Consider the following 24,774-nt stretch of genomic DNA (forward strand, 5'->3'; position numbering starts at 1 on the left):
TCCTCCTTCTTTTTAATGCTGAAAAAATAAGAAATGAGCAAAAGAAACCTCTCTTTATAAAAAGTGAAAACACTGAGAATTCAGGGTTCCATTTTTCCACTAATGGCTTGAAATAGAGTAAGAAACCACCAAGCCTCTGAGAGAGAGAGAGAGAAAGAGAGAGAGAACTCCACAGAGCAACGACTGATCCACTCAATAGAGGGAAGGCTGGAGCAGGGCCTCTGGTACTTCCTGGAGACAAGCACTAGGCAGACAGGAAACTGGCCCGTTCCTCTTTCCAGAAAGAGACAGGTGAGAATGACAAGAGGAACTCTTGCCAGATCCCTACCATCTGTGGCTAGAGCCCCTCCCGAAGCACAAACCCCTAACCAGACTTTGCGAGCTACAGTGTGCCCCTCTCGCCCTTTCTCGCAGGAAGAAAAGCCTTTCCTGGAAGCTCACCAGGCAGAGCACGTCAAGCTGCTCCTGAGGAAGCCCCCTCTCCAGTAAGCCCCCGCAACAGACCTTCATTCTCCCCTCAGTCTTTGCACCACGGATGCTAACCCCCGCATGCGACAGACCCGAGATGACAGGAGGGCCCTGTATTGGTCAGAACTCCCGTGGTCACTTCTGACGGACGCTTGACCCAACCTGGCTAAAAGAGAGGGTGGAGATGTATGGGCCCTTCTGGAAAACTCTAGAAGACGTTCTGTTTTGGGTCCAGCTGGGTCCAGGGATCAGATTAGGTCTTCCGCTACATTCCTCAGCTCCGCCTTTCTCTGTTAGAGGAGCTTCCTCCTCCTTTAGCCCCAGAATCTCCAAGCTGATGCCTCCCTTGGAGAGGAAACAGAAATTTACCTTCCCAGTTATGCAAATAAAGTCCTAGGAATGTATTTCTAATTTTGGCTCAAATTAGATCACATGACACTCAGGGACCAATCACCATGGCTAGGGAAGTAGGGTCAACTATTAGTTACATCTGGGCCGTACATTCCCCACCAGAGCCAGGAAGTGGTGTCAGCCTCACTCAGTTTTAACCACATGGGTTGAGGGCACAGTCCCAAAGAAAACGGCAAATGCTGTTACCAATCAAACATCTGCCTCGGCTACTCTGTAGACAATGAAATGTCCCGAAAAGGAATATGTCTTAAATAAAGCCGCACCGTGGAAACCTTCCATAGAAAAACCAGTACTTTGGTTAGTGTTAGATTTGTCTCTATGTAGCAGAAAATCCAAGGTAGTAGTGACACCAACAAGAAAAAAATATTCCTCAGAGGGAAAAAAACATCCGTGGAGGTAGGCAGGTCATCCTGATAAAAAGTCTGTCAGTTTATTGGACTTGTGTCCGGCTTGTGTGTGGCTGTGATGCTGGAAGCTATGTCACTGGTATTTCAAATGCCAGCAGGGTCACCCAAAGTGAACAGGTTTCAGCAAAGCTTCCAGACTAAGCACAGACTATGAAGAAGGAATAAGCTGTTCTCTATGGAGGAATTAGTCACTGAAAACCTTATGGAGAGCATCGAAATAGTGTCAGGTACTAAAAACCTCACGAGTGGAAGTAGAACCTTGTCAGAGATCCTGTGCCAGAAGATGAGCCCCTGAGGTCAGAAGGCGCTCAACATACGACCAAGGAAGAGCTGCCTCCTCAAAGCAGAGTCGACCGTAATGGCGTGGAGCGAGCAGAGCTCGCAGGACTGCCTTCAGGGCCTCCGTTTGCTGGTGGGGCATAGCTCAGGATGAGGAGAAACGGCTGCCAACGTCTATGAAACACCAGAACTTAGAATGTACAAAGCATGAATCTAGGAGAATTGGAAGTCCTCAGAAATGAGATGGAAGGCATCAAGATGGATATTCTTCGTGTCGGTGAACTGAAATGGACTGGGGTTGGCTATTTGAATCAGAACACCATGTGGCTGGTTTACTGCACCAGCAATGGAAGCATGAAGAGGAATGGTGTCGCATTCAACATTAAAAAAGGCATGCCAAGATCTATCCTGAAGTACAATATTGTCTGTGATGGGACAATGTCTGTCCACTTGAAGAGAAATCCAATCAATGTAACTATTATTCCAATTTGGGCGATAACCACTAAAGCTAGTGGTGCAGAAATCAAATAAGTCAGCCAGCACCTTCCATTTTAAATTGATCAAAGATGCAATCGAGATGCATTGATGATTATTGGCAATTGGAAGGCAAAAGTTGGCAACAAGAGGGAGGAACAGTCTTTGGAAAATATGGTCTTAGTGACACACAGGAAGCTGGGGAGTGCACGATAGATTTGCAATACCAACAGCTTCTTCACTGCAAATGCCTTTTCCAACCACACAAATGGTGACTGTGCATGCGGACTTCTCCAGGTGGAATACACAGAAATCGAACTGACGACGTCTGGGGGAAGAGACGCTGGATAAGCTCAGCATCCGCAGCTAAACCAGCCCAGGGGCTGACTGGAACAGACCATCAATTGCTCATATGTACGTTCAAGTGGAGCTGAAGAAAATTAAAACAGGTCCATGAAAGCCCAAATTCAACGTTGGGCTATCCCACCTGAATTTCAAGAACATCGCAAGAATAGATTTGGCACATTGAACACTAATGACAGAAGACCTAATGAAATGTGGGATGACATCAAAAACATCGTACACGAAGAAAGCAGAAGTTTACAACAAAGACAAGGGAGAAAGAAAAGATAAAAGTGGATGTCAGAAGAGACTCTAAACTCTGCTCTTAATTGTAAAGTGGCTATGGAAAGTGGAAGAAACTATGAAGTTCAAGAGCTGAACAGAAAATGTCAAAAGCCAGCTCAAGAAGACACAGCAAACATAATGAAAAGTGCAGTTAGAAACCCAAAGAGGGAGAACATGTTCAGCACATCTTCAACTCAAGAAAAAAATCAGTTACTGAGTTGAAATTTTGAAAGATTCTATGGGCAAAATAGTGAGCCCTGGTGATGTAAGTGGTTAAGCATTGGGCTGCGATCCACATGGTCAGCAGTTCAAAACTACCAGCAGCTCCATGGCAGAAAGACTAGGTTTTCTACTCCTGTAACCAGTTACGGCCTCAGAAACCCACGGGGGTCTCTATGAGTCAGCACTCACTTGATGGCAGTAAGAGATGGGGAGAATATCGAACGGTGCAGGAAGTATCCAACGAAGATAGAAAGAATACACAGAGCCACTGTACCAGTCGACAGTCCACCATTTCAAGAGGTGGCGTGTGAGCAAGAACCAAGCAATGGGACCAAAGGAAGACGTTCAAGCTGTGCTGAAACCATTAGCCAAAAACAAGGCTCCAGGAACTGATGGAATACCAAGTAAAAAGTTTCAACAAGCTGGTGAAGCACTAAAAGCACTCATTTGTCGATGCCAGGAAATTTGGAAGATAGCTACTTGGCCACCTGACTGGAAAACCAAGTACCAAACTCACTTCCATTGATTCAAAGCTGACTCACAGTGACTCCCTGTGGGTTTCTGAGACTGTAACTGTGTACGGGAGTAGAAAGCCCGGTCTTTCTCCCAAGGAGCTGCTGGTGGTTTCGAACTGCCAACCAATGTGTAACCACGACACTACCAGAGCTCCAGCTGTGATCTTGTTCTATAAGTTGTACGTTCTGTTAGGTGACCTTTCTCCCCTAGTCAACAGATCCATATTTGTACCCATTCCAGAGAAAGGTGACCCAAGAGAAAGTACAAATTATAGAACAGTCTCACTGATAATACATGCAAATAAAATTTTGCTGAAGATCATCCAACAATGGTTGCAGCAGTACAATGACAGGGCGCTGCCAGAGAGTCAGGCCGGATTCAGAAGAGGATGTGGAACAAGAGATATCATTACTGATGTCAGATGGATCTTGGTTGAAAGCAGAGAATACCAGAAAGATGTTTACTTGTGTTTTATTGACTATACAAAAGCATTTGGCTGAGTGGATCATAACAACTTATGGATAACCTTGAGAAGAAAGAATTCCAGAACACGTCATTGTGCTTCCTGGACGTGGATTAAGAGGCATGCAGAGAGTAAGGGAACACTGCATGGTTTAAAATCAGGAAAGGAGTGCATCAGGCTTGTATCCTCCCCCTATACTTAGTCAATCTGTATGCTGACCAAATCATCAGAGAAATTGGATTATATGAAGAAGAACATGGTATCAGGATTGGAAGGAGGCTTATTAACTGCCTGCGATATGCAGATGATACAACCTTGCTTGCTGAAAGTGAGGAGGACTTAAAGCACTTGCTGATGAAGATCAAGGATTTCAGCCTTCAGAATGGATTACAGCTTGTGTTAAACTCAAGAAACAAAATAATTAGACACTCATATGTGTATTAGAAAGAGCTTTATGTACAAGAGCAATTGAATATTGAGAAAACATCCCAGTCCAGTCCAGATCAAGTCCATAAGTCTGATATTAGCGCATATGTCCAATACCAGTCTATAAAATTCTCTTCAGACTCACAAAACACATGCAATGACGCCAAATGTAGAAGATCACAGGCCAGTGGGTGGGAAGTCTGTGGATCCAGAGGCGTTGTAAGCATCTCAGTGCTGGCAGGGGTCTTCACGTGGTTCCTCCAGCTCCCAGGGCTCTGGCTGCATCAGGGTAGCTTCATGTGGCTTCTCATCAGAAATGTCACACAGGGAGTGTGCAAGTGTCTCACCTCCAGTGAGCTATTATCTCCTAGGCAAGCGCCTCCACATGAGGTCATCAAGCTGAAACCTGATTGACAGGTAAACTCCACCCCTTCACCCCTAAGTCTCAACCTGACAACAGATTTTGTAACTACCACACAGCTCAATGTGAAAACAAAACAGAAGGCTTCCCCCTCCCCAGATCCTCACGACTGGACCGACAGGTAACATTATGATAAATGGAGAAAAGATTGACGTTGTCAAGGGGCTCATCTTCCTTGGAGCCGCAAACAGTGCTCATGGGAGCAGCAGTCAGGGGACCAAATAACGCACTGCACTGACTCAGCCTGCTGCCCAAGACCTCTTCAGTGTTGACGGACAAGGATGTGACTTTGAGGACTAAGGCACAGCTGACTCACAGCATGGTCCTTTCACCCGTCTCGTCTGGGTGTGAGAGTTGGACGTTGCATAAGGAAGAACAGAGGAATCGATGTGGGTGAATGACGGTGCTGGCGAAGAATCTGGGAAGTGCTGCCAAGAGAAGGAACCAATCTGTACCAGAGCCGGTCGGGCCAGGATGCCCTTGGAGGACAGGATGGTGAGACTCCATTCCACCTACTTTGGACCTCGCGTCGGGAGAGACCAGTCCCAGGAGAAGAGCATAGAGCGGAAGTGAAACAGAGGAGAGCCTTTGGCAGCAAGCTGGATCAACCCGGCAGCTGGAGCAACGGGCTGGCACGTGAGAGCATGGTGAGGAAGACGCAGGACCGGCGGCGCATTGTTCGGATGGACATAAGATTGCCATGGGCCACGACTAACTGGACGGCAGCTAATACCAACACCACCATCATGGCGGTGTGGGGACTGTCCTTCTGCTCTGACAGCTCAGTATGTGGTTCCCATCCTCAGGGTTACTGCATAGTCCCAGCGGCTGCTGGCCCTCCAGCCTGGAGCGGCCGCCACACCGGCTTTTGCAGACAGCAGGGAAGAAGAAAGAAGGCCGAGGAACGGCCTTCCCGGATCCACGGAAGCAGCTTCCCAAAGCCCCACGCGGCACTCCTGCTCACATCCAGTGGGCCGGCCCTCTGCTGTCCGGTCACTTAGCTGCAGGGGGATTGAGGAAGTGTGGTCTTTGGTTTGGTAAATTGCTGTCCCTAATAAAACTGAAGGAAAAGGAAAGGAATGAATGAAAACCAACGAGGCGATGGCCTGTACTCTCTCCCTACTTCGAACTCCAAGACGGAGAGGAGGAGGGGATGTGATCTTGAGATGAACTGAACATTTGGCTCAGAGCCTCTCTCTGTGTCCTTGTGGTTTATGCATTCACAGAGAGAGAACGAAGTCTTGGTTCCAAACCAGGATTTATGAATGGGACCCCTGCTTTCAGTTCCCGAGCAGAATGATTGGAACCACTGTGCTGGCTTTCATCTGTCTGTACCTGGTAAGTCGCTCAGAGACAATCCTCGTCTATTTTGTGATTAGGGTGGGGCGGGGGCTTGCAGAAGTTCCCATGCAAGAAGCCTGTATATATATATATGAGTTGAATCTGACTCATAGCGATCCTATAGGACAGAGTAGAACTGCCCCTGTGAGTTTCTGAGACTAATTAATTATGGGAGTAGCAAGCCCCATCTTTCCCCCACAGAGTGGCTGGTGGTTTCAGACTGCAGCCCAATAGGTGCCCATGATTCCACCAGGGTTCCTGGGGGTTCCCTAAAAGCTGGGTCACACTTGTATTTCTGTCCGTCAAAGAAGAATCCTGTTTTGACACACACACCCCATCCCCAATGTGGCCACCGAGATAACCCTTACTAGTGAAAGCAAAGGTCCACAGAGAGCTCAGCAGAGGCCTGGCTCAGACACAGCGCAGAACCCGAGAGAGGGAGACTTGGTTTGAAGGCACCGGCAGTCCATGAGAGAAAACAAAGCAGGTGGACGTGCATCGAAATTCCAATGAAGTAGTCTAGACTTCCAGGCTGCCTGAAGATGATGGCGTTTGAGCTCCTCTGTCAGAGAGAAGTGAGAGTGGGTCAGTGGAGAAAGCTGCTAGCAGCAACTGGAGATGCGGTGGTGGGTGGCAGGAGGCGCAGTGGCAGGGTGGCAGGATGCGAGGTGGCGGTGGGGGGGGGCGTGTAAGATGTATGGTAAGATGGGCAAGCATCCGCTGGGTACAGGTATGCCCAAGATGTGGAGCAGTAGCAGATTAAAACCAGAATCCTCCTTAAACCATCTCTTGCTCCAAGTAAGCCCTTCATTTCACTCTGGTTCATCGATGTTCTGACAGTCTCTTCGCAATTTGTCGGGTCTGCTCCTGCGCTGTGGGGCGACGACCTCCCACCGCGCACAACCTAGTTCACGGTGGCCAGTGTCCAGAGCCAATCTGAGAAGAGTGCTGACTGCCGTGGAGAGGCCGGCTGCTGAACCTCTGGGGGGTCTGAACACTGCTCACAAACCAAGCTGGGGGGGGGGGGCTTTGAAACCTGTGCTTCGTGTCCGCAGTTCATTGTCATTGAGTTCTGCGTATTCACGCATGTGAGAGAGGAGCTGGATCTGTTTGAAGGCAAACTGGACAGCCACATCGGGCCCCCGAACGACACAGGGATCCTGACCCCCGTCATCCTGCAGGTGAAAGAGCTCATCAGTGTGGCCAAAGGTAAAAACTGATTCAAGAGGGTGATTCGTCTTTGATCGCTGGGTGATGAGTTCTTTATCTACTCGTCCCTTTGCAGATATGTGATGGGCAAATATTTTCTCCCATTCTGTGGGCTGTCTTTCCATTTCTTTCCACATTCTGCTGTCTCCCGTGTATAAGGATCGTAATTCCTTTCTTACATTTATTCCTAAGTATTGTATTGCTTTTAAATTTTTCTCGTGTTAAACATACATAGGAGGACATTGGCCAGTTCAACCACTTTTAAGTATACCATTCAATGGCATCTATCACAGTCCCCGCGTCGTATAACCATCACCACTCTCCATTTCTAAGTGTTGGCCCACCCAGAAACTCAGCACCCAATGAGCAACGACTCCCCCTCTCTTCTTCACCCAGCGCCGGGTGACCCCAGACACGCGTGTCTGTGCCTGCACTTCCCTTTCCTGCATATTGTACCTCAGCTAGACCGTGTAGTATCTGTCACGGGAGGGTGGCTTGTTTCTCTCCACGCCTTTCCACGTTTCCTCCACGTATGCATCTGAGCTTCCTTTCCCCGTGTGTTCCACTGGGCACACACTACATTTTATGTATCCGTTCATCTGTCCATGGACACTTGGGCTTTTTCTACCTTATGCGATTGGGCATAGTGCTGCAGGGAACATTGGTGCTCCCTTCTTTGGCTGGATCCCTGCTGTGGGTCTTCTGGGGCTATTCCTTGGAGTGGAATTGCAGGGGCATGTGGAAATTCTCTGTGGACCCTTCTGCCGAACCACCAAGCTGCCTTCCTTAGGAGTGCTGTTGAGCCTCGCGTTTCAGTGCTGGTGACTGTTAGCACCAGTGATTCTACTTGGCCCCCTTTGACATCGCTGACGTAACTCTTTACTGAGTTCCTGGCGCTGGTCACGCATACATTCTGCCCAGACCTGTCTGACGGGGGAAGGGTTTCCAAAACCGTACTTCTGGTTTGCTTTCTGAGGCCTCTCATTTTGCCTCTTCTATTTCAGGAGTCTGGGTGGTGACTATTTTGCCTGCCTCCCTCACGTGTGTGAACTACCTGTTCCACATTTTGGCCTGTTACAGGTAAGCGGGCTCTCAGGGCCGTTGGCGTGCCTGCAGCATCAGCCAGGCTCTTGGGAGTGGTGCCGCAGAGCGCAGGCCCGGGGAATCTGCACACGACTGGTTGTTAGGCTGCTGTCGGGCGCTGTCCAGTTGGTTCCGACCGACCATGACCCAATGTAACGCAGAAGGAAGCACCGCCGGGCCTGCGCCATCCTCACAACTGTTCTTACGTTTGAGCCCATTGTTTGTGTCCGTCCATCTTGTGGAGGGTCTTCCTGGACACGGTCTAGGGACAGTAAAATCTATTTTCTAGGGGCGACAAAACCTATAAGAACCAAAAAAATACTAACCTACTGAGTCGAGTGTTTCTATGAGCTAGACATTATTAGCATTTTCGTTTGAATTTCACCATAACCCTGCGGGATATGTATGATTATTTCCATTTTGACACCTGAGGAATAAGAGGCTCGACCAATCACACGACGTGTCTGAGCAATTAGCAGAAGGGCAGCCCTTGCTGCTTTCTGTGCACCCCAAGCCTCTCTAGGGGGTTCAAGATCTGCCACTACACGCTCTAGTCATGGACATTGAACACTAATGGGAAAAATACTGGAGTTAAAAACGTTGAAGACATAAAAGCAGGTGCAAATGGGAAGGCAGGCCTTTGACCTCGCTCCGTAAACATCAGACTTGCGTAGGGTCGAGGATGGGACTCAAGCCGGGGGATGGGAGGCAGTTGGTTTGTTAGGGGGGTGGGATTGTAAGGAATTTGTTCCCTCTTTAAACTTTCCCTTTATGTTGGTATAAAGGGGCCACAGTAATGTTATCTTTAAGTGCTTGGCTGTCAGCCCAAAGGTTGGCAGTTTGAAAACACCCCCCACCCCATGCGCTGCAGATGAAAGGCCTGGCTATTTACTCCCATGCAGATGACAGCCAGAAAACCCCATGGGACAGTTCCACATGCTACATGGATTCACTGCCAATCAAAAGCCCCCAGACGGTCCATGGGAGAAACATAGAAGGTGTGCTGGCGATCACGTTGGCTTTCTGCTCCGGCACCTCATTGCCCACTAACGTACTTATTGCAGGAAATTAGAAAGCATAAACAAGAAAACGAAGAAAATCATTCCTGCCGCGCTGCCAGATTCAATCCCATCGCTTTCCTGAGAAGATACTCTAGCAAAGTGGGACTGAGGTCCCGGATAAGGCTTCTGAAGGGAATCCAAAGTCTGAGGGGTCATGAGCAGCGCAGCCCACCCAAGGCCTCGCTGTCGATGTGGCTGGAACTCTGATTCTGCACAAGGAGCTGTGGTGACTAACATGCTCAATGCCCTCCTTCTCCCTAGAAAGCACATCAAGAGGCTGTGGTCTGGAAACAAACACTTCCTTCCTGTGACGCTACGCAGCCTGTCCTCCTCGGAGAGCGTGGTAAGTCTGCAGTGGCCGCTGGGGACAGCAGTGGGCCGGGCCAGGGCCAGGCAGTGCTGGGGGCAGAGCCCCCAGCTGGGCATCAGATTCTTCCATTCCAGCCCAGGGGCTGCGCTGTGAGTCAGGCCAAGCCCTTCTCCCTCTGGCTCCGGTTCCCTCATCTGCTCAATGGGAACAACCCCCTCCCCCACGTCTCCAGGGCCGGTGTGTGACGTGCAGAAGGTCGGTTAGAGATTGTGAGGGTCTGGGCCCCTCTGAGATGCCTCTTGCTTCTCTGCTGCTCTGTTCCATTTTCACTGTGGTGGAAGCAGACGTGGCCACACACGTGCTCTCTGAGCCGTTCCTACAGGAACAGTACAGGTGACCGTCTTCACGCTCCTCTCCCAAATCTCATTCCCCCACCCGGTAACCCAAGCTCTCTTCTCTTTCTTAAATCTCAGGTGGCCATAGCAAGGTATTCTGGGTGGCAAATAGCCTATATCCTGTGGGGTAAGTGCCACTACTGGACTCATTCCGTCTGCGCACGGCTCCTGGGCTCCTGGCAGGGAGGAGAGGAGCGTCCCGTGCAGCCCTGGCCCCTGCCCTCTTGGGGCCCTCAGAATGGAGGGAGGAGGGCGCTTCAGAAGGGTTGTGGAAAAATGGGATTCAACCATAGTGGAGTTTTCCCACCAACCTTTTTTGGAAGCCTCACCTGTTCTACCCCCAGGGGCACTCTAAACTCAGAGTGGTGGTGACACGGAGGAGGAAATGCCAGGCTGTGTAGGGGGAGCGTGGAGGGTGGGGGGACCATGAGGGGGTGCTTGTGTGTGTGTGTGTGTGTGTGTGTGTGTGTGTGTGCAGGGCCTCAATCGACCAGCACTCTCTCCTCCTCAGGTTACCTCATCATCCACGTGATGCAGAGCCTATGCGGCATGATGCTCATGTACAGCCTGGTGCTGCCCATCACCCACAGCCGGGGCCTGGAGGTGCTGCAAGGCCTGGGCATCGGGATGTGAGTGCAGGGGGCCCGGGAGCAGGAGGCCGGGGGCCCCTGAGGTCACGCTCCAGAAAGCACCCTTTCCCAACTGGGCTCTGGGCTCTGGTCTTGGTTCTGACCAGGAATGGTTTATCAGAACAGCTCCCTGGAAAGGGAAGCTTACAGTTCACGAGACATTTCACCCAGCGTCCCGAGCCTCCGCTCACAGGCGAGGGGGTGAAGAGACACCGAACACTCAGCACTTTGTCCCAGGAAGGCAAAGAGCTGGGATTTGAAGGCAGGCAGCCTCCCACCTCTGCTCTAACCACTACTCCATACTGCCACCCAGGAGAGGCCAGCATGGGGTGTGGTGATTTCCGGGGGTCCCCCTTGCTTTGAGCATCTCTGTAACCCCCTCCCGTGCTCACCTTGTCTTAAGCCGGCTGGCTGCCCTGCTCATCTCCTGTGGCTGTCTTGAGCACCCTGAAAACCTGTTGCCACCCTAGGCCTCAGGGGTGCTGATCTGGAGCCAGAGGGCTTGACCACGTGGCCGTGGGAGTCACCTCCCTTGGGGGCCTCTGCACCCTCGCCTGGATCTCAGTGTGCAGGGAGCAGTAATGGCCAGAGCCTGGGTTCCTGCTGGTGTGCTGGGTGGGCAGCATCCCTCTCCTCAGGGCCACCCTGGGGCCATGGGGCCCTCAGGACGGCCCCACCCTGTGTTTCAGCCTCACCATCACCATCATCGTGGGTATCATGATCCTGCAAGTGTGGATCGCTGCCAGCTTCTTCCTGCAGCCAAAGATGACCTCAACGGACAAGCAGAAGCCCCTGGCTCTCAACAACAGGTGGGAGGGCGGAGGGAGGGGAGCTGCAGGCTGTCTGGGAGTGGGTGTGCCTCAAAGTGCCTGGGTTCAACTTCTGGCTCCACGACTTACCTGTGTGACCTTGGATGACCTCACCATACACCTATGGACCTATTTCCCCAATTTACAAAGAAAAGTACATATATCAGAGGTGTGTTAGGAGGAGGAGGAGGAGGATTACACACGAAAGGGCCTTGGAGTCTTTGTGGAGGCTGGGCAGTGTTTCTCAGCAGGGTGGGGTGGGGCTGGCGGGGGAGGGGAAAGCCTGCCCTTCAGAAGCTCCTAGTGCTGGGGTAGAGCCCAGCGTGTGCAGAGGAGAATGCCTAGAGAGGAAGTGTGGACAGTGGACAGGGAGGGACGTCAACGGTGGCAGGGAAGAGGCCGAAGGAACCAAACAAACTCACACCAGATTCAGATCCGGGGCTGCATCGTGGGGACGCCCCGTGGGACTGAACGCACTTGCCCCGTGGGGTTTCCTTGGCTGTCGCTTTCCCCTCCCACCACACATGGCCAGGATTTCCTCCCCTCCACGCCCCTGGCGGATGCGACTGTCCACCGGCCGGAGTTACGTGGAACCTTCTGTGGTGCCCGTGGGCGGCTGGGGGGGAGGGTAACCAATTCTGTTGCAGGTGGAACAGGGGTGAGGGCAGCAGCTCAGGGAGGATGCCGGCGGGGAGGGACCGGGAGGGGGCTTGCTGGCCGGGCAACCACGGGGTGGAGGCTGGAAAGAGACAAGGGGAAGATGTCTCCGGAGAAGAGGGAGTAAACCAATGTGGTGCCGGGCAGTGTCCTTCGTGGGTCAGCAGCAGGGAGAGGGGCACGGGTGGCAGGGCCAGAAGGACTCTGGTCAGACACAGGGCCTGGACTATCAGGATGGGCCCTTGTGACTTTCTTCCGAAGCCAGCCGGGAACCACTGTGGGGAGGTTCACACCGCCAGATGGGCGGACCGTCTTGGCTGGAGGCGGGTCATTATGGGACCAGAAGCAGCCACAAAGCCAGTGGCAGCCACGGGAGGTTTCTTGTACTATTGTTGCTACGTTCCGACCCATGGCGACCCCTAAGCACAACAGAAGGATACACCGCAGGGTCCTGCGCCGCCCGCCCAGTGGTTCCTCTGCCTGAGCCCATTTCGGCAACCACCGTGTCACTCCATTTCCTTGGGGGTTTTCCTCTTCTTCACCCTTTGTTCTACAGGAAACCTCAACATCCCCAAACCACGTGAAATAGTTACAGCCCCTGTAGCCGAGCACTGCCCCCTCCCCCCATCACCACCAGTGCCCCGGGGTAGGTGCCAGCTTACAACCCAAGGTCACCAAGCTAGGTGGCTCCGGGGCCTTCCTGCCTAACCTCCTTGCCTCTCCTTGCTGGCTTCTGTCTGCAGGAAAGCATTCCACAACTTCAACTACTTCCTGTTCTTCTACAACGTGCTGCTGGGGCTGGGCGCCTGCCTCTCCAGGCTGCTCACCAGCTGCATCCTGGGCACGTGGCTGATTGCCCGCATCGACAGGACCATCATGCAGAAAGGCTATGAGAGAGCAGACATGGGTAGGTGCCCGACCCCAGTGACACCGCCTCTGGGCAGGGCTGCTGTCATCAACCAGGTGGCGGAAGTTGGGCCCTGCCTCATGGCATGCATCTTCCCAGGGCGCAGGAAAAACACGCTCAGCCCAAGGCTTAGGTCCAAACCACCCTGCCAAGCACTTTTAACAGCCCTCTGGGCTACAGCAGCGGGGCAGTGAGAGGCTGTCCAAATCCTTAAGCGGACTCCTGAAAGAAAACTAAAACCCAAGCTGGCTGCAATCTTTTCTGGGTCTGGGTGGGGACACACACACACACATACACGCATGCACGCACGCACGCACGCACGCACGTGCTCCAAAGTCCCCAGGGCTGATGCTTCAGAAGCCGACCCCCAGGCCGTTCTCCTAGGTCCCTTTGCGTGGGTTCAAACCGCCAGCCTTCCAGCAGGAAAACAGCCTCTAACATCCGAAGGGCCAGTAGGCGCAGTTGCATGACGATAATATATAAAGATTATGGTAAAGCCATAGAGGATATTAAAGATAGGAGAGAGAGTAAAATAAAGGAGTCAGACAAGTTTAATGGCAGTGTGCTCACCTCTGCCCCTCTCGATGGTCCACGTGGAGCTGGGAGAAGGGACAGCCTGTGTACTGTCTCTTGGGACATTTATAGGAAGCCATCAGACATGCATATTCAGTAGTTACATGCGTCACAAGGTAGGTGGTAACTACATTAGGGTTCCTGAGCTCACAGGTGAAGGCCTTAATACCTGCCTTGGGGGAAGGCATGAGGGGGCTGGGTGACATGGCGGGAAGAGATGGCAACGGGATGCCTGCTTCCGTAGGGAGATAAAATCAACCATGTGCTCACGTTAAGGCAGCACAGCTGTTAGGGAGAATCTGTGGGAATGATATTTAAAGCAGGATCATGGACTTTACCTCTAACTTAGCAAAGTGGAGGCTTTCCTACCGTGGAATACTAGCTTTCCAGAGTCCCCTGTGATAAGTTAGGGAATATAGTCCTGGTCATGTTTCCCTCGGTGTTAGTTTCCCACAGCCAGCAGCTGAGCGCTTAACCGCGTGTGCCACTCAGAGGCTCCAAATGAGGAACTGGCTGCTTGGCAGCATGGACACACCAAAAATGAACGCCTCTCGGAATTGCCAGGGTCCCGGCTCGGAAGTGTGTTCAGTGAAGGACATGGTCCCCCAGGCACCTCGAGGGAGCAGCATCCTGTTTGTGCCCCTTTGTGGCCCACGCCCTCATCCGTCCCAGGTGCAGAGCCTGGAGCCCCAGGTGCTCCGTAGAAGGGCGGGATCAGAAAGCTGCCTGCTCTTCTTTACACCTGGTTTCTGCTGTGTCCCAGCAAAGACGCAGGTGCGCCGGTAGGCCACAGGCAGGCACTGCAGCCGCGTGCGTGGGTCAAGAAAAGCACCCAAAAAACCAGACAGGGAAGACCTGCCCTGCCTGAGGTCCTCTCTGCCTTCCAGGCTTCAGCACGTGGATCGGCATGCTCTACGTGGACCATTACCACACCAACCCTGTGCTGGTCAGCTTCTGTCACATCCTGATAACCGGCCACCGGGAGAGGAAGCTGCAGCGGGTCATCAAATGCTGGTACCTCAACCAGTCGGCAGGTAACTTCTAGTGTTGGGATCTGCACTGGGGTCAGACAGCGGGAACTCACTAACCGAGGCCAGAGCGGTGGGGCAGCAGTGGGTGGGGTGGGGTGCGGTATGCCCTCCATACCACCTTCCCTGCCCCACCCCCAGCCCCTTGGGAGCACAGGAGGCATGGCTCCCAGGCCCTGTGTCCTTATCCTGCTCACTGGGCTCTTCTGTGGGGACACCGACCTGCCAGCTGGGCCTCAGTCTGTGGACACTCACCCGGACTGTCTTTGTCTGCCAATACTGCAGGCGCACAGCTCTGCCGGGCCGGACCACCTTATGACCCATGGGGTACGAGGGGCCTGGCTCTTATATCTAGGAGTCCTCGCCAGCTCAGCGCGTTCTGCCAGCTCTACCTTCACCCATTCTGCTCTAGGTCCCCGGGTGTCGGCTCGGTCCAAGACCAGGTGGCTCCTGTTGCAGACTCTCATCAACAACCCCAGTCTCGTCCAGCTCAGAAAAGCCCAAGGGCGCGGCAGCCGAGCGTGTGCTCAGATGCCGTGGCCATCCTCTGAGAGCTGACCCTGGCCCTGGCACCTGCTGCCAGGTCAGGCCAGCTCCTCTGGAAGACAGCCAGGGTGGTGGGAAACTGTCCCTGCAGAGAGGTGGGATGGCACTCGCACTCAGTGTGCAGGTGGCTGAAGTGCCAGCCAACCACGGGGAGTGGGCTACCTGAATTCTCCATCGACGAGATCACCCTCTTGGTTTGAAACAATGAGAAAGAAAAAAAAAGACCCAAAACCAAAGAAAAGTTCTGTTGAACAAGTTTTACCCAATAGCGCTTCCGCTGTGCGTGGTGGGGACTTGGTCTTGGGACTCATGTGACAAAGACCCTGTGTTAGTGCCAGTTGACTAGAGAAACAAATCCAGAGACATTCATAAAGGTGTCAGAGAGAACTTTATATCAAGAATTATGCATCAATAAAACACCCCAGCCCAGATCAAGTCCATCAAGTTCGATATTAGCCATGAAGTCTTCAGACTCACGCAGCCATGCAATGATGCCGAATGCAGGAAGATCACAGCCCGGTGGGTGCAAAGTCCTGTGAGTCTAGTGGCGGTGGAAGCATCTCCAGGGCCCTGGCTGCTATCGGCGGCGTGGCTCCCTGCGGCTCATCAATAGGAGGGTGAGGCAGAGAGAGTGTCCCACCTCCAGGGAGGAAGAGAGGAAGTCCCAGAATCCTCATGAGAAGGCCACGCCCACAAAGAGGCATCACCAGGCTGTGACCTGATGGACAGGCTAGACTCCACTCCTTCATTCGGATTTATCAAGTTGACATGAAATTGTGTCACTACCACAGACCCCCTCGAGTGTGGCTCCCCCACAGAAGGTTGTGTTACTGGAGAGGGCGGTCCATGTTCTCCATCAGACTGCGGCTTCCTCTGAGCAAGGTCCTGCTGGTGTCCTCTGTGGGCATGGGCGGTGGGGAGAAGAGGATGCCGATGACAGCTGTGGCGGCCGCAATCTGATAGGGTGAGCAGACTCAAGTCAAGCCGACACCTTGATCCCAGGGTAGTGGTGGGGGGTGGGGGGTGGGCAGGGGCAGACCCGAACTGGCTGGAGTTGAGATCCCAGTGAAAACTGTGTGGGGTCTCTCTGGCCTTGGTCAGGTGGCCAGGAAAGCTGCCTGGCTGAGAGGGGCAGAGACGGAAGCCCCTGCAGGTGTCAGGTGGATGAGTCTTTGCAAGTGTGAGGGGGCAGGGTGTTGGGGGGCTGGGTAGGATTAAATGTCATGCTGTGCAAGTCTGGTCTTTTCTCTTTGCCGGAGAAAATACCCTGTCAGACAGAGTTTGCAAAGCTGTCAGCTTGACAGGAGCAACACTGGTGGCACAGGGGTTAAGCATTTGGTGGTTCAAACCCACCAGCCATCCCACAGGGGATAGATGAGGCCATCAGCCCCGGTAGGGCCATCGCCTTGGAGACCTCTGGGCCATTCGTGATGGGCATGCTCGGCCTGGACCACCATCACAGGGTTCTACCCCGACCTTCGGCCTCGCCGTGAGTGGGAATCCGCTCAGCAGTAATAGGTTCGGTCTGGCTTGTCATCTTTGTGGAAGCAGGCTGTCTTCTCCTCTTTCCCCCAAGGAATGGTTGGTGGGCTCAAATCAGTGACCTTCTGGTTAGCAGCTCAGGGCCCAGTCACTGCGCCACCAGGGCCTCCTCTTTGCAGAGGGGAACCAGTCCTTGGGTTCAAGCACACGGATTCTGATGGCACATCATCCCTGGAGTCTGTCCAGAGGCAGGAGCTGTCCAGCAGGGCCGAGGGAAGTCTGTCCCAGAGGCACCGAAGCAGGCGCAGTCGGCACTGCTGAGCACTTAGTACAACACGCCCAGTCCTGTTGCTGGGTAGGTTTGTCTCTTGAAGCATCATCACCCAGCGGACTTAGTCACCCTGCTTTAATAAGGAGCTACTGCCGCTGTGCTGGGGTCAGGGGTCCATCCTCTCTCAGTCTGTTTCCTGCATTGGGGGGTTCTCCTCCTTTGCTGGCTTCCTACAAGTTGGAATGCCCCAGGACTTACTGCATCTCACTGCCTGAGATTTTCTAGTTACCCTCTCTAAGGCATCTCATTCTTACTTTTCGATACCATGTGGATGCTGTTGACCTCCAAATACCTACCTCCTGCCCAGCTCTCTCCTGAGCTTAACAACTCAGACATCCAAGTCCCTACATGACATCCCCATTCTGATGTCTAATTGGGTCTCCAAACTTATTTGCCTGGACAATACCTTGGGGTTTTTTCCGCTCTTTCTCTACACACACACACACACACACACACACACTACCACTTGCTCAAACCAGTCACCTTAAATTCTCCTCTGCCCCCCTCACCCCACCCCACTCTTCACCCCTAATGCTCAAGCCAGCACAGTTTTGTTGGCTTTCCCGTGAAAACTGATCTCAAAACCATCCCTTCTCTCCACCCCCATTATCAATTCTAATCCAAGCCAATCATCTCTTCTGTCAACCAATGGAGCCTCACAGTGTCTGCACTGTGGTCTCTTAAGGATACTCTACGAACATCTGCCTTTCTCTGGTCTCTGTACTACTGCATTCGGAAACTTCTATAATCCATTCTCCACACAGCAGCCTTTATGATCAAGTTATACTCCTATTTAACACTCTCCACTGGATGCCTGTGTCTCACTGAATAAAACCATCTCTACCTACCATTCATCAGTGGTATGACTTAGTATTCCTTAAAAATTCACATGTCTCTGTGTCTGGGTCTCTGTATGTAAAAGGCACTAAAAATCTAGAAACCAAGTTAGAAATGTTTGTAAAATGTGGACTTGGGGAAAAAAATCACTTAACAGACCTGGAAAAAAAAAAGCTTTGAAGACATGCTTTGTATGCTAACAATGACAGCTTCGTCCCACGAGCCAATATTCCATGGCGAAATATGCTCTTGCTGCAAGGTTTATGATCAGCAACACTGGATGAAAACCAATTTCCTCACCCCTTCGCAGCAGAATGAGGAAGGAGGGCAGAACTATGGCAGGGCCCTGAACCATGACTTAGGGGGCCCAGTCCTTGCTGGAGCCTGTGGACCTAGGACAGGCTACAGTGAGGATGCCTCCTGGGTGAAGGGAGAAGGGAGGCCCTCGATATCCCTCATGTCACCCAGAACCTACCTCTAGGCCCTGCTCTTTCTGCCCTCAGAGGCTCCGAGAACTGCTGCAGTGCTGGCTCTGGTCACCAGGGGGAGACAGCTACTCCCACACTGTGCTTGGCAAGAGCTGCACCCTGAGCCAGGGGAAGAGTCATCCCAAGGCTGTTCTGGGGTCCCCCCGACTCAGACCGTTATTGGCACCCATCTTCACCACCTGCGCTGGTCAGAGGAGCAGGGAGGCACCTCCCAGAACACACCACTCATTTAGCAAACATACCTCGAGCACTCACTCTGGGAGAAGTGTTAAAGCCACCAAGGTGGCCCCCTCCCCGCCGGGAAGCCAAAGTCTAGATGCCTGTGCAGGAGCCAAATGGATGTGAAAAGAAAGGGCAGGTGGTAGAGAGATTAGGGCGCAGGGTGCTGTGAAGGGGAATGGTGGAGAGAATCTCTGAGGAGACACTTATGCCGTGCGCCCCATCCGCACGAGTCAGTGGAGGATGTGCCCAAGAGATGGCAGGAGTCCAGACAGAGCAAGCAGGAAGGTGGCCGTGTACTCGCTGGAGTGAGGCTGAGAGGTCAGAGGGGGAAAGCAGGTGCCTTTCTGATACGGGGCCTGTATCAGTCATGGACTGAATGCCCCGACACCCCCCCACGCGACACCCCCCCCCCCCACGCGGAGCTTTTTTTCTGTGCACAGCCTAGCTGGGCGCCTTGGCTTCTTGGTCTGCTAGTCAGCACACCGGCAACTGGCAGAATCATTTGGAAGCGGTTGGGCTGAGCGCTTCAGTGCCTGTTGGCCAGACCCGGCTCTCCACAGGGCAGCTCACACCACACCACGCTTCCGCAACCCCGAGGGTGGGGGGTCTGAGAGGGGAAGGGGTGCAGGGGAAGATGAGATGCCAGAGAACAGAGAGGGCAGGACGGAGGCGATGACTTTATAACCAGACGTCCGCAGTGATGTCCCATCATGGTCATATTCTTACTAGTTCTAAGTGAGCCCTCCCCACCACCAAGCGCAGCCCTACTCTGGGGGGGGCAGGGGGGCAGGGGTGGTGGGTTGAGGGAGGGTTCCCAGAAGAATATGGTCACCAGAGGTCAGGTCATGGGCCACCCAGCCCATGAGCCCAGATGGGGCTTTTTCGTCTGACTCGCCGCATGAGGGGTTTATACCAGCCTCCTGGTGGCACAGCCCAGGACAGGAGGCCAGCGGGGGAGGTAGGGCACTAAGAACACACCCCTAGAACACTGCCCTGCTTCCAGGTGAGCTCCATGCTGCTTGCCACCCCTTCTGGTAATCTCCCATCTCTAGGTTTGTGCACTAGCTATGTGGGGCTTACAGGTGTCACCTAACCCACCCCTGATGGTGCCCTGAGGAAGGAAGCACTACCATGACCCCCATGGTGGGGGAGATCTGGGACATCCTGAGCAGCAGTCATTGAAGGTGCAGGAACTGGCAAGTGGAGGCAAGCGGCCAGATGCCAGCCTCCCCTAGGGACTGCAGGGACAGCTGCATCAGCTCAACTGCACACAAGGTAATGAGAGGGCCTGAGGGAGGAAGGTGAGCAGGCAGAACATGTGTGTGAGAGGGCATCTCATTCAAGACACAGGCAGAGCAGGACTTTGGAAACAGGCACCCCAGGAAAAGTGGCCTTGGCAGTAAATCCCAACCGCCCTGTTAGACGCAGTTTCCCGACTCAGATCACTCGAGGAGAGATTCGCAGGAAAGTCACCTCCCGCTGTAGCCCTAATTCCTGAGCTTCCAGCCTCGGGAAGTCCTATCTTGAGACCCGTGACCGGAGTCTCGGCTGTCACCGTTGACGGTTTCTGACCCGTTTGCCAGGAAAGAATGCAAAGGCATTACAGGTTCATCCTGTGGCCCAGGTCAGTCCATCCAGACCAGACCGCCACGGCCATCCCGCCTGAGCAGCCCCCAAATCCAACGTCCAACGTCTCTACTTTTAGTGTTCCCCCAAGGCCAGGCACCAAGAACCTGCCTGGGTCCAAGTCCAAGTTGCTGTGTACGCCTGGGCCCCTCGTGGGCCCTTGCAATAAAGAGGCGTAAGAGGAGAAGATGGTTAGGGACTAGATGCTCCTGTTTTGAGGGACCCTGGCTGCGTGCCTCCCAGGGAATTCCTAGCAAAGCTAAGCCTCTCGGGCAATCGCTGCAGGGTGGGGATGTGGAAATCGGACACCCACCCAGGCAGGATACACCCTGACTCTCTGACCCTTCCTCAGAAGATGGGCAAAGTTGGATGCACAGGCAAGGGAGAGGTGTGGGGAGAGAGATGGATTAAAAACAAGCCCTGGATGGCTGTTGGAACCCAGCTCTGTGGACAGATAGAGGCCTGGATAGGGATGGAGGTTAAGAGGGTCCTCATCAGAGCAAAGGCCTATGGTGTGGGACCCTGCCCCACCCAGCAATCCCTCACCCAAGCTTATCCCTCGGCCCAAGAAAGAAACATGTCACAATTCTGGCTGCTGTGGGGCCAGTTCTTGCCGCCAGAGCAGCTCAGTGACACAGACAGAGAAGCCTGGGCAGCAGTGGGCACTAGAGGCGGTGGCCAGCTCTCGACAGCCTGTGGCCGTGGGCCTAAGCCGGCCTGGGGCGCTTGGATTCCGGCTTCCAGGCTGGGACTGTGCAGGTGCCGGCGAAGGAGGCCATTGCCAGGATAAACTTCGCCCAAGGCTGCTGCTCTGTCCTGTGGCTGCAACCTGCCCCCCGGGAGCTGGAGTCCTACTGCTAGTTGAACAACAGCAGGGCCAAGAGAACAAGGCCACCATCAAACAATGGCACAATGGAGCGACAGTCCCTGGGCAGGCAGGGGCAGGCAGCCTCCGGGCTCAGACAAGCCCGGCGCTGGCACCCCAGCTCCTCTGCTGATCAGCCCCGTGAGCAGAAGGAGCCACTTTACCTCTCTGGGTCTGAGCTTCCTGCCCTGTCAAGGGGCCTGGTGTGAGTGGCTCTCTCTCTCTCAGGTAGCTGAGGCGTTGGGCACCATGCATGGCGGGTGCAAGCAGGCGCAGAGGTAGCAAGTGAAAGGGGGCAGTCTCTAAGGTAAACCACCCGGCCCCACTTGCAACTCTCCCTCCAAGTCCTGTCACGAGCTCAGATGCGGTGCTACCTCAGCAGTGGGGCCCAGCTGACACTTGGCCAGGTCCTCCAACGTGGGCGGGGATCAACATGAGCTTGGTCCACGTGTCTCCAGACAACCAGAAAGAGGCTACCTGGTCCTTCCTCCGACAGTTCTTGCCCAGCCCCCTATTGCAAAGGTTTCTCTCTTTGTACCCATAAAGGGCACCTCAATGCCCCCGGTTCCATGGCAGAGCTTCTCAAAGCCCCCAGGAGCTCTGCATGTTGGCCTGGAGGGCCCGGCAGGATCCAGAGCACCCACAGATCTCGCCAGCCTTCCTCAGTTCAAGGAGTGGGCCTTTCCGTGGCCCCTGAAGACCCGTGGCATCAGTTTGGCTTCCAGCAGCACCTGCTGCTTCTCAAGCCTCCGTCCCTCCGTCCTGCCCGGGGCCGGCCTCCATGTGTGTACATCAATCCGTACTTGTGCACGAATTCTCTGACTTAGGAGTCTGCAGTGACAGCTCCCTGCAGCCGCCTGCTGCCTCATCCGCGTCAGCCTGGACATGAACAGTGGCAACACGGACAAAAGCTATTTTGACAAGTCACTGGCTCTGGGCCCCCACCCTGGCTGTCAGAGCTCCCACGATGTGCGGGGCACTGAGCCAGGCCTCCTCCTCGTTGCCTGGGATGGGGGGCTTCCTGTTTGGACGTGGCAGACCACATATTCACAGAACGGCCTGCATGCTGGCGAGCCTGGCGAGCTGCCCTCTTCCCAGTCGTCCACTCAGCCACACCGGACCCACTTCAAGGCTGAGCTCAGAGGCCACACACCCTCTGGGGGTCAGATTATGGGGTTTGAACCACAGCTGGGCCACCTCATCATCCTGTAACAGGCAACCACAGGGCTGACTGCTCAGGGCCTCAGTTTCCTCAGCCAATGGGGCCACTCCAACCGCAGGAAAGTGCACTGGGGAATGAGAGGTGGCTGGCGTCTGCACCAAGTCTTTGAAGAGCATCACAGGGTAGGTCAAGGGATGTCCTTGTCGGCCCGGTCCTTCGGAGCTGGGGTCCAGGCGGGTGCCTCTATCAACAGTACCTCAACCCAACACATATTCTGGGGCCCGGGGGGCCTCTTGTCTGGGCTCCCTCTTGGGGCCAAGAGGGGATGGCCTGATCCGCCCAAAGTGGGTCCTGGCCGTTGAGGCTGGAGGGATCACGTGGGCCCAACGGCTGCCTAAGGGCGCACCCTCCCTTCACTGCGCTTGCGCGCACGCTGAGAGGCGGGCCGGGTGTGCGCGCGCGCGTGTGCGCGCGCGCGGGCTCTTGGTGGGTCAGGGCAGCCTCCTAGGGGGTGCGCCAGGGTGGTCACTGTTAACCCATGTCCGCCTGCGTGCGGGACTCTCGTGCACCCCTCCCCAGACCCTACACGCACCCGACTCCGAGTGGAGCGAGCCTGGCACCGCATCTTACCCCAAGTTGTGTACCAGCCCCTTCACATGGGAAAGCAGCGGGGACTCGCCTGAGAGCGCACAAGGACACAGGGCAGACAGGCAGCCTCCAGGACCAGGGCTCGTCTCTTCCCAGAGGGCTAACTTTGAGAATGAGAGCCCCTAAGATTCGGGGGACTCAATGCTCACCCCTTCTACGTGTGTGGTGTGTTTTCTCCCCTCCCACAAACACACACTGCTTCATGCGGAGACCGTGGGAGTGGCGACGGGAGGAGCGGGCAGCAGCACAAGGACACGAGGTGGGTCGTGCAGACAACCACGAGCACATAGCAGGTGTGTGTGTGCCGGCCATAGAAGGGAGGGGACCCTGCTCTCATCAGAGTGGTTATTCCTTAGTGAGCTTGCCGCCCTCTCCTAGATCCCTTCCCTAGATCCTCCCTGATTTTCTGTTTCCTAGATCCTGATTTTCTGTACCATTTTGGGAAGTTGAGAAAGGTAGGCAGGGCCCCTGTTGTACAGATAGGAAAATCGAGGTCTAGAGATGTTAAGGACCTACAACCACCTGGGGAACAAGGGGGAACAGACCCCCAGGCCCACGTGTACAGCAGGTTCTAGATCAGAGCAGGCAGGTGGTAAACAGCAGAGGGCAAGGTCTGGGGTGCTAGGTGCCCAAGGGGCCTTGGCACCTTCTTTGGGCCTCAGGGTTCCTGGCGCTGAGTAATTTGGGATGTGGGGTTGATCGTCTGGATTCTAGAAAGCCTCTTCCAGCTCGGGAGTTCCCAATCAGCACAGGCAGTGGGCAGAGAGTGACACATTGGCAGCTCCCACATGAGTCTGGGAGTCTGGGGGCCTTAGTCTCTTTAAACAAGAGTCCGTAGATCTTAGCAGTGCCTCTGCAGTCTTCTTCTAGAAGGTGCCATTTAAAGGGGCCCTGGTGGCGTGGTGGATTATATGCCGGGTTGCTAACTGCAAGGTCAGTAGTTTGAATCTACCAGGCACCCTGAGGGAGACCACTGAAGATTTCGGTTCCCATAAAGCTTTAGAGACTCAGAAACCCATGTGGGCAGATCTACTCTGCCTTTTAGGGCCACTATGAGTCAGAATTGACGAGATGGCATTGGGTTTGGAGTCTTGTGTCTTTTAAAAAAAATGAATCAGGGGTGTCAAACCACCTCTGGCTCAGTCCTGCCCTCCCAGGGACTCTCAAAGGGTTTCCCGTGGCACAGGTGGCCATGCCTTCCCCTCCACCAGGGCAGCGGCCCCTGAGGACAGAGTGTTCGAAGCCAGCTACGACTTTCCCAGGGCCCGGCACTCCCGCTCATCCCGCTCGACTTTCCCAGACAGCACCAAAGACTTCATGGACGGCCAACCAAGAGCGAGGGCGTCTCAGCCCGGGCCCATCCCAACCCTCCCACCAGGGGTGAACAGGGAGCCCCTCTTCACAGACGGTACTCCTCCCCCTGTCAGCGTCAAAGCTGATGACATTCAAGTGCCACGCCCCCCATCTCACGGCCCCCTGGGCTTCAGGAGACCACTGGAGATGAGGGCCAGTGGGGAGGGAGGGCTGGAGAGGAAGAGGAGAGGGGTTGGGTTTCTGTATAATCAACAACAGCAAAATCTACCAGTTGGGCAGGGGCAATATTCATTTGTTGAAAACAGCAAACACGACATTAAAATCCCGAGTCGCACTTGGTCTCTTTCAGCTCCTGGGAGACCTCTCATTCCTTGCAGAACTAAGAAGTCTTACAGGGTTTTCCGTTTATGCAGAAGGATGGAGAAGCCAGTCTCCCTTCTCTGGCTTCCTGAAGTAGGCACGTAGGGCCACCTTTGACAAGCTCCTGTCCACTCGGTGTCATAAACTGGGCACGGAACGGAGATGGCTCTTCTGATC

General features: G+C 54.1%; 1 protein-coding gene across 2 annotated transcripts in view; it reads left to right on the forward strand.

Moving 5' to 3' along the window:
• The window catches only part of LOC123522442 (stimulated by retinoic acid gene 6 protein-like), a 35,054-nt gene extending 19,400 nt beyond the window's left edge, over window positions 1-15,654 (forward strand). For both annotated transcript variants that reach the window (XM_045296619.1, XM_045296620.1), the window contains 11 exons: window positions 415-485; window positions 5,941-6,052; window positions 7,111-7,264; window positions 8,269-8,344; window positions 9,670-9,751; window positions 10,192-10,240; window positions 10,625-10,742; window positions 11,432-11,551; window positions 12,952-13,115; window positions 14,576-14,722; window positions 15,129-15,654. In XM_045296619.1, the coding sequence (XP_045152554.1) occupies window positions 415-485; window positions 5,941-6,052; window positions 7,111-7,264; window positions 8,269-8,344; window positions 9,670-9,751; window positions 10,192-10,240; window positions 10,625-10,742; window positions 11,432-11,551; window positions 12,952-13,115; window positions 14,576-14,722; window positions 15,129-15,274 (1,239 nt within the window). In that variant the 3' untranslated portion in view covers window positions 15,275-15,654. The remainder of the gene's footprint in view (window positions 1-414; window positions 486-5,940; window positions 6,053-7,110; window positions 7,265-8,268; window positions 8,345-9,669; window positions 9,752-10,191; window positions 10,241-10,624; window positions 10,743-11,431; window positions 11,552-12,951; window positions 13,116-14,575; window positions 14,723-15,128) is intronic.
• Window positions 15,655-24,774: the final 9,120 nt, after the last annotated feature.

Source organism: Echinops telfairi, unplaced genomic scaffold, assembly GCF_000313985.2.
Source record: "Echinops telfairi isolate 266 unplaced genomic scaffold, ASM31398v2 ScPeMD7_7410;HRSCAF=8448, whole genome shotgun sequence".
In the NCBI taxonomy this organism is placed as follows: Eukaryota; Metazoa; Chordata; class Mammalia; order Afrosoricida; family Tenrecidae; genus Echinops; species Echinops telfairi.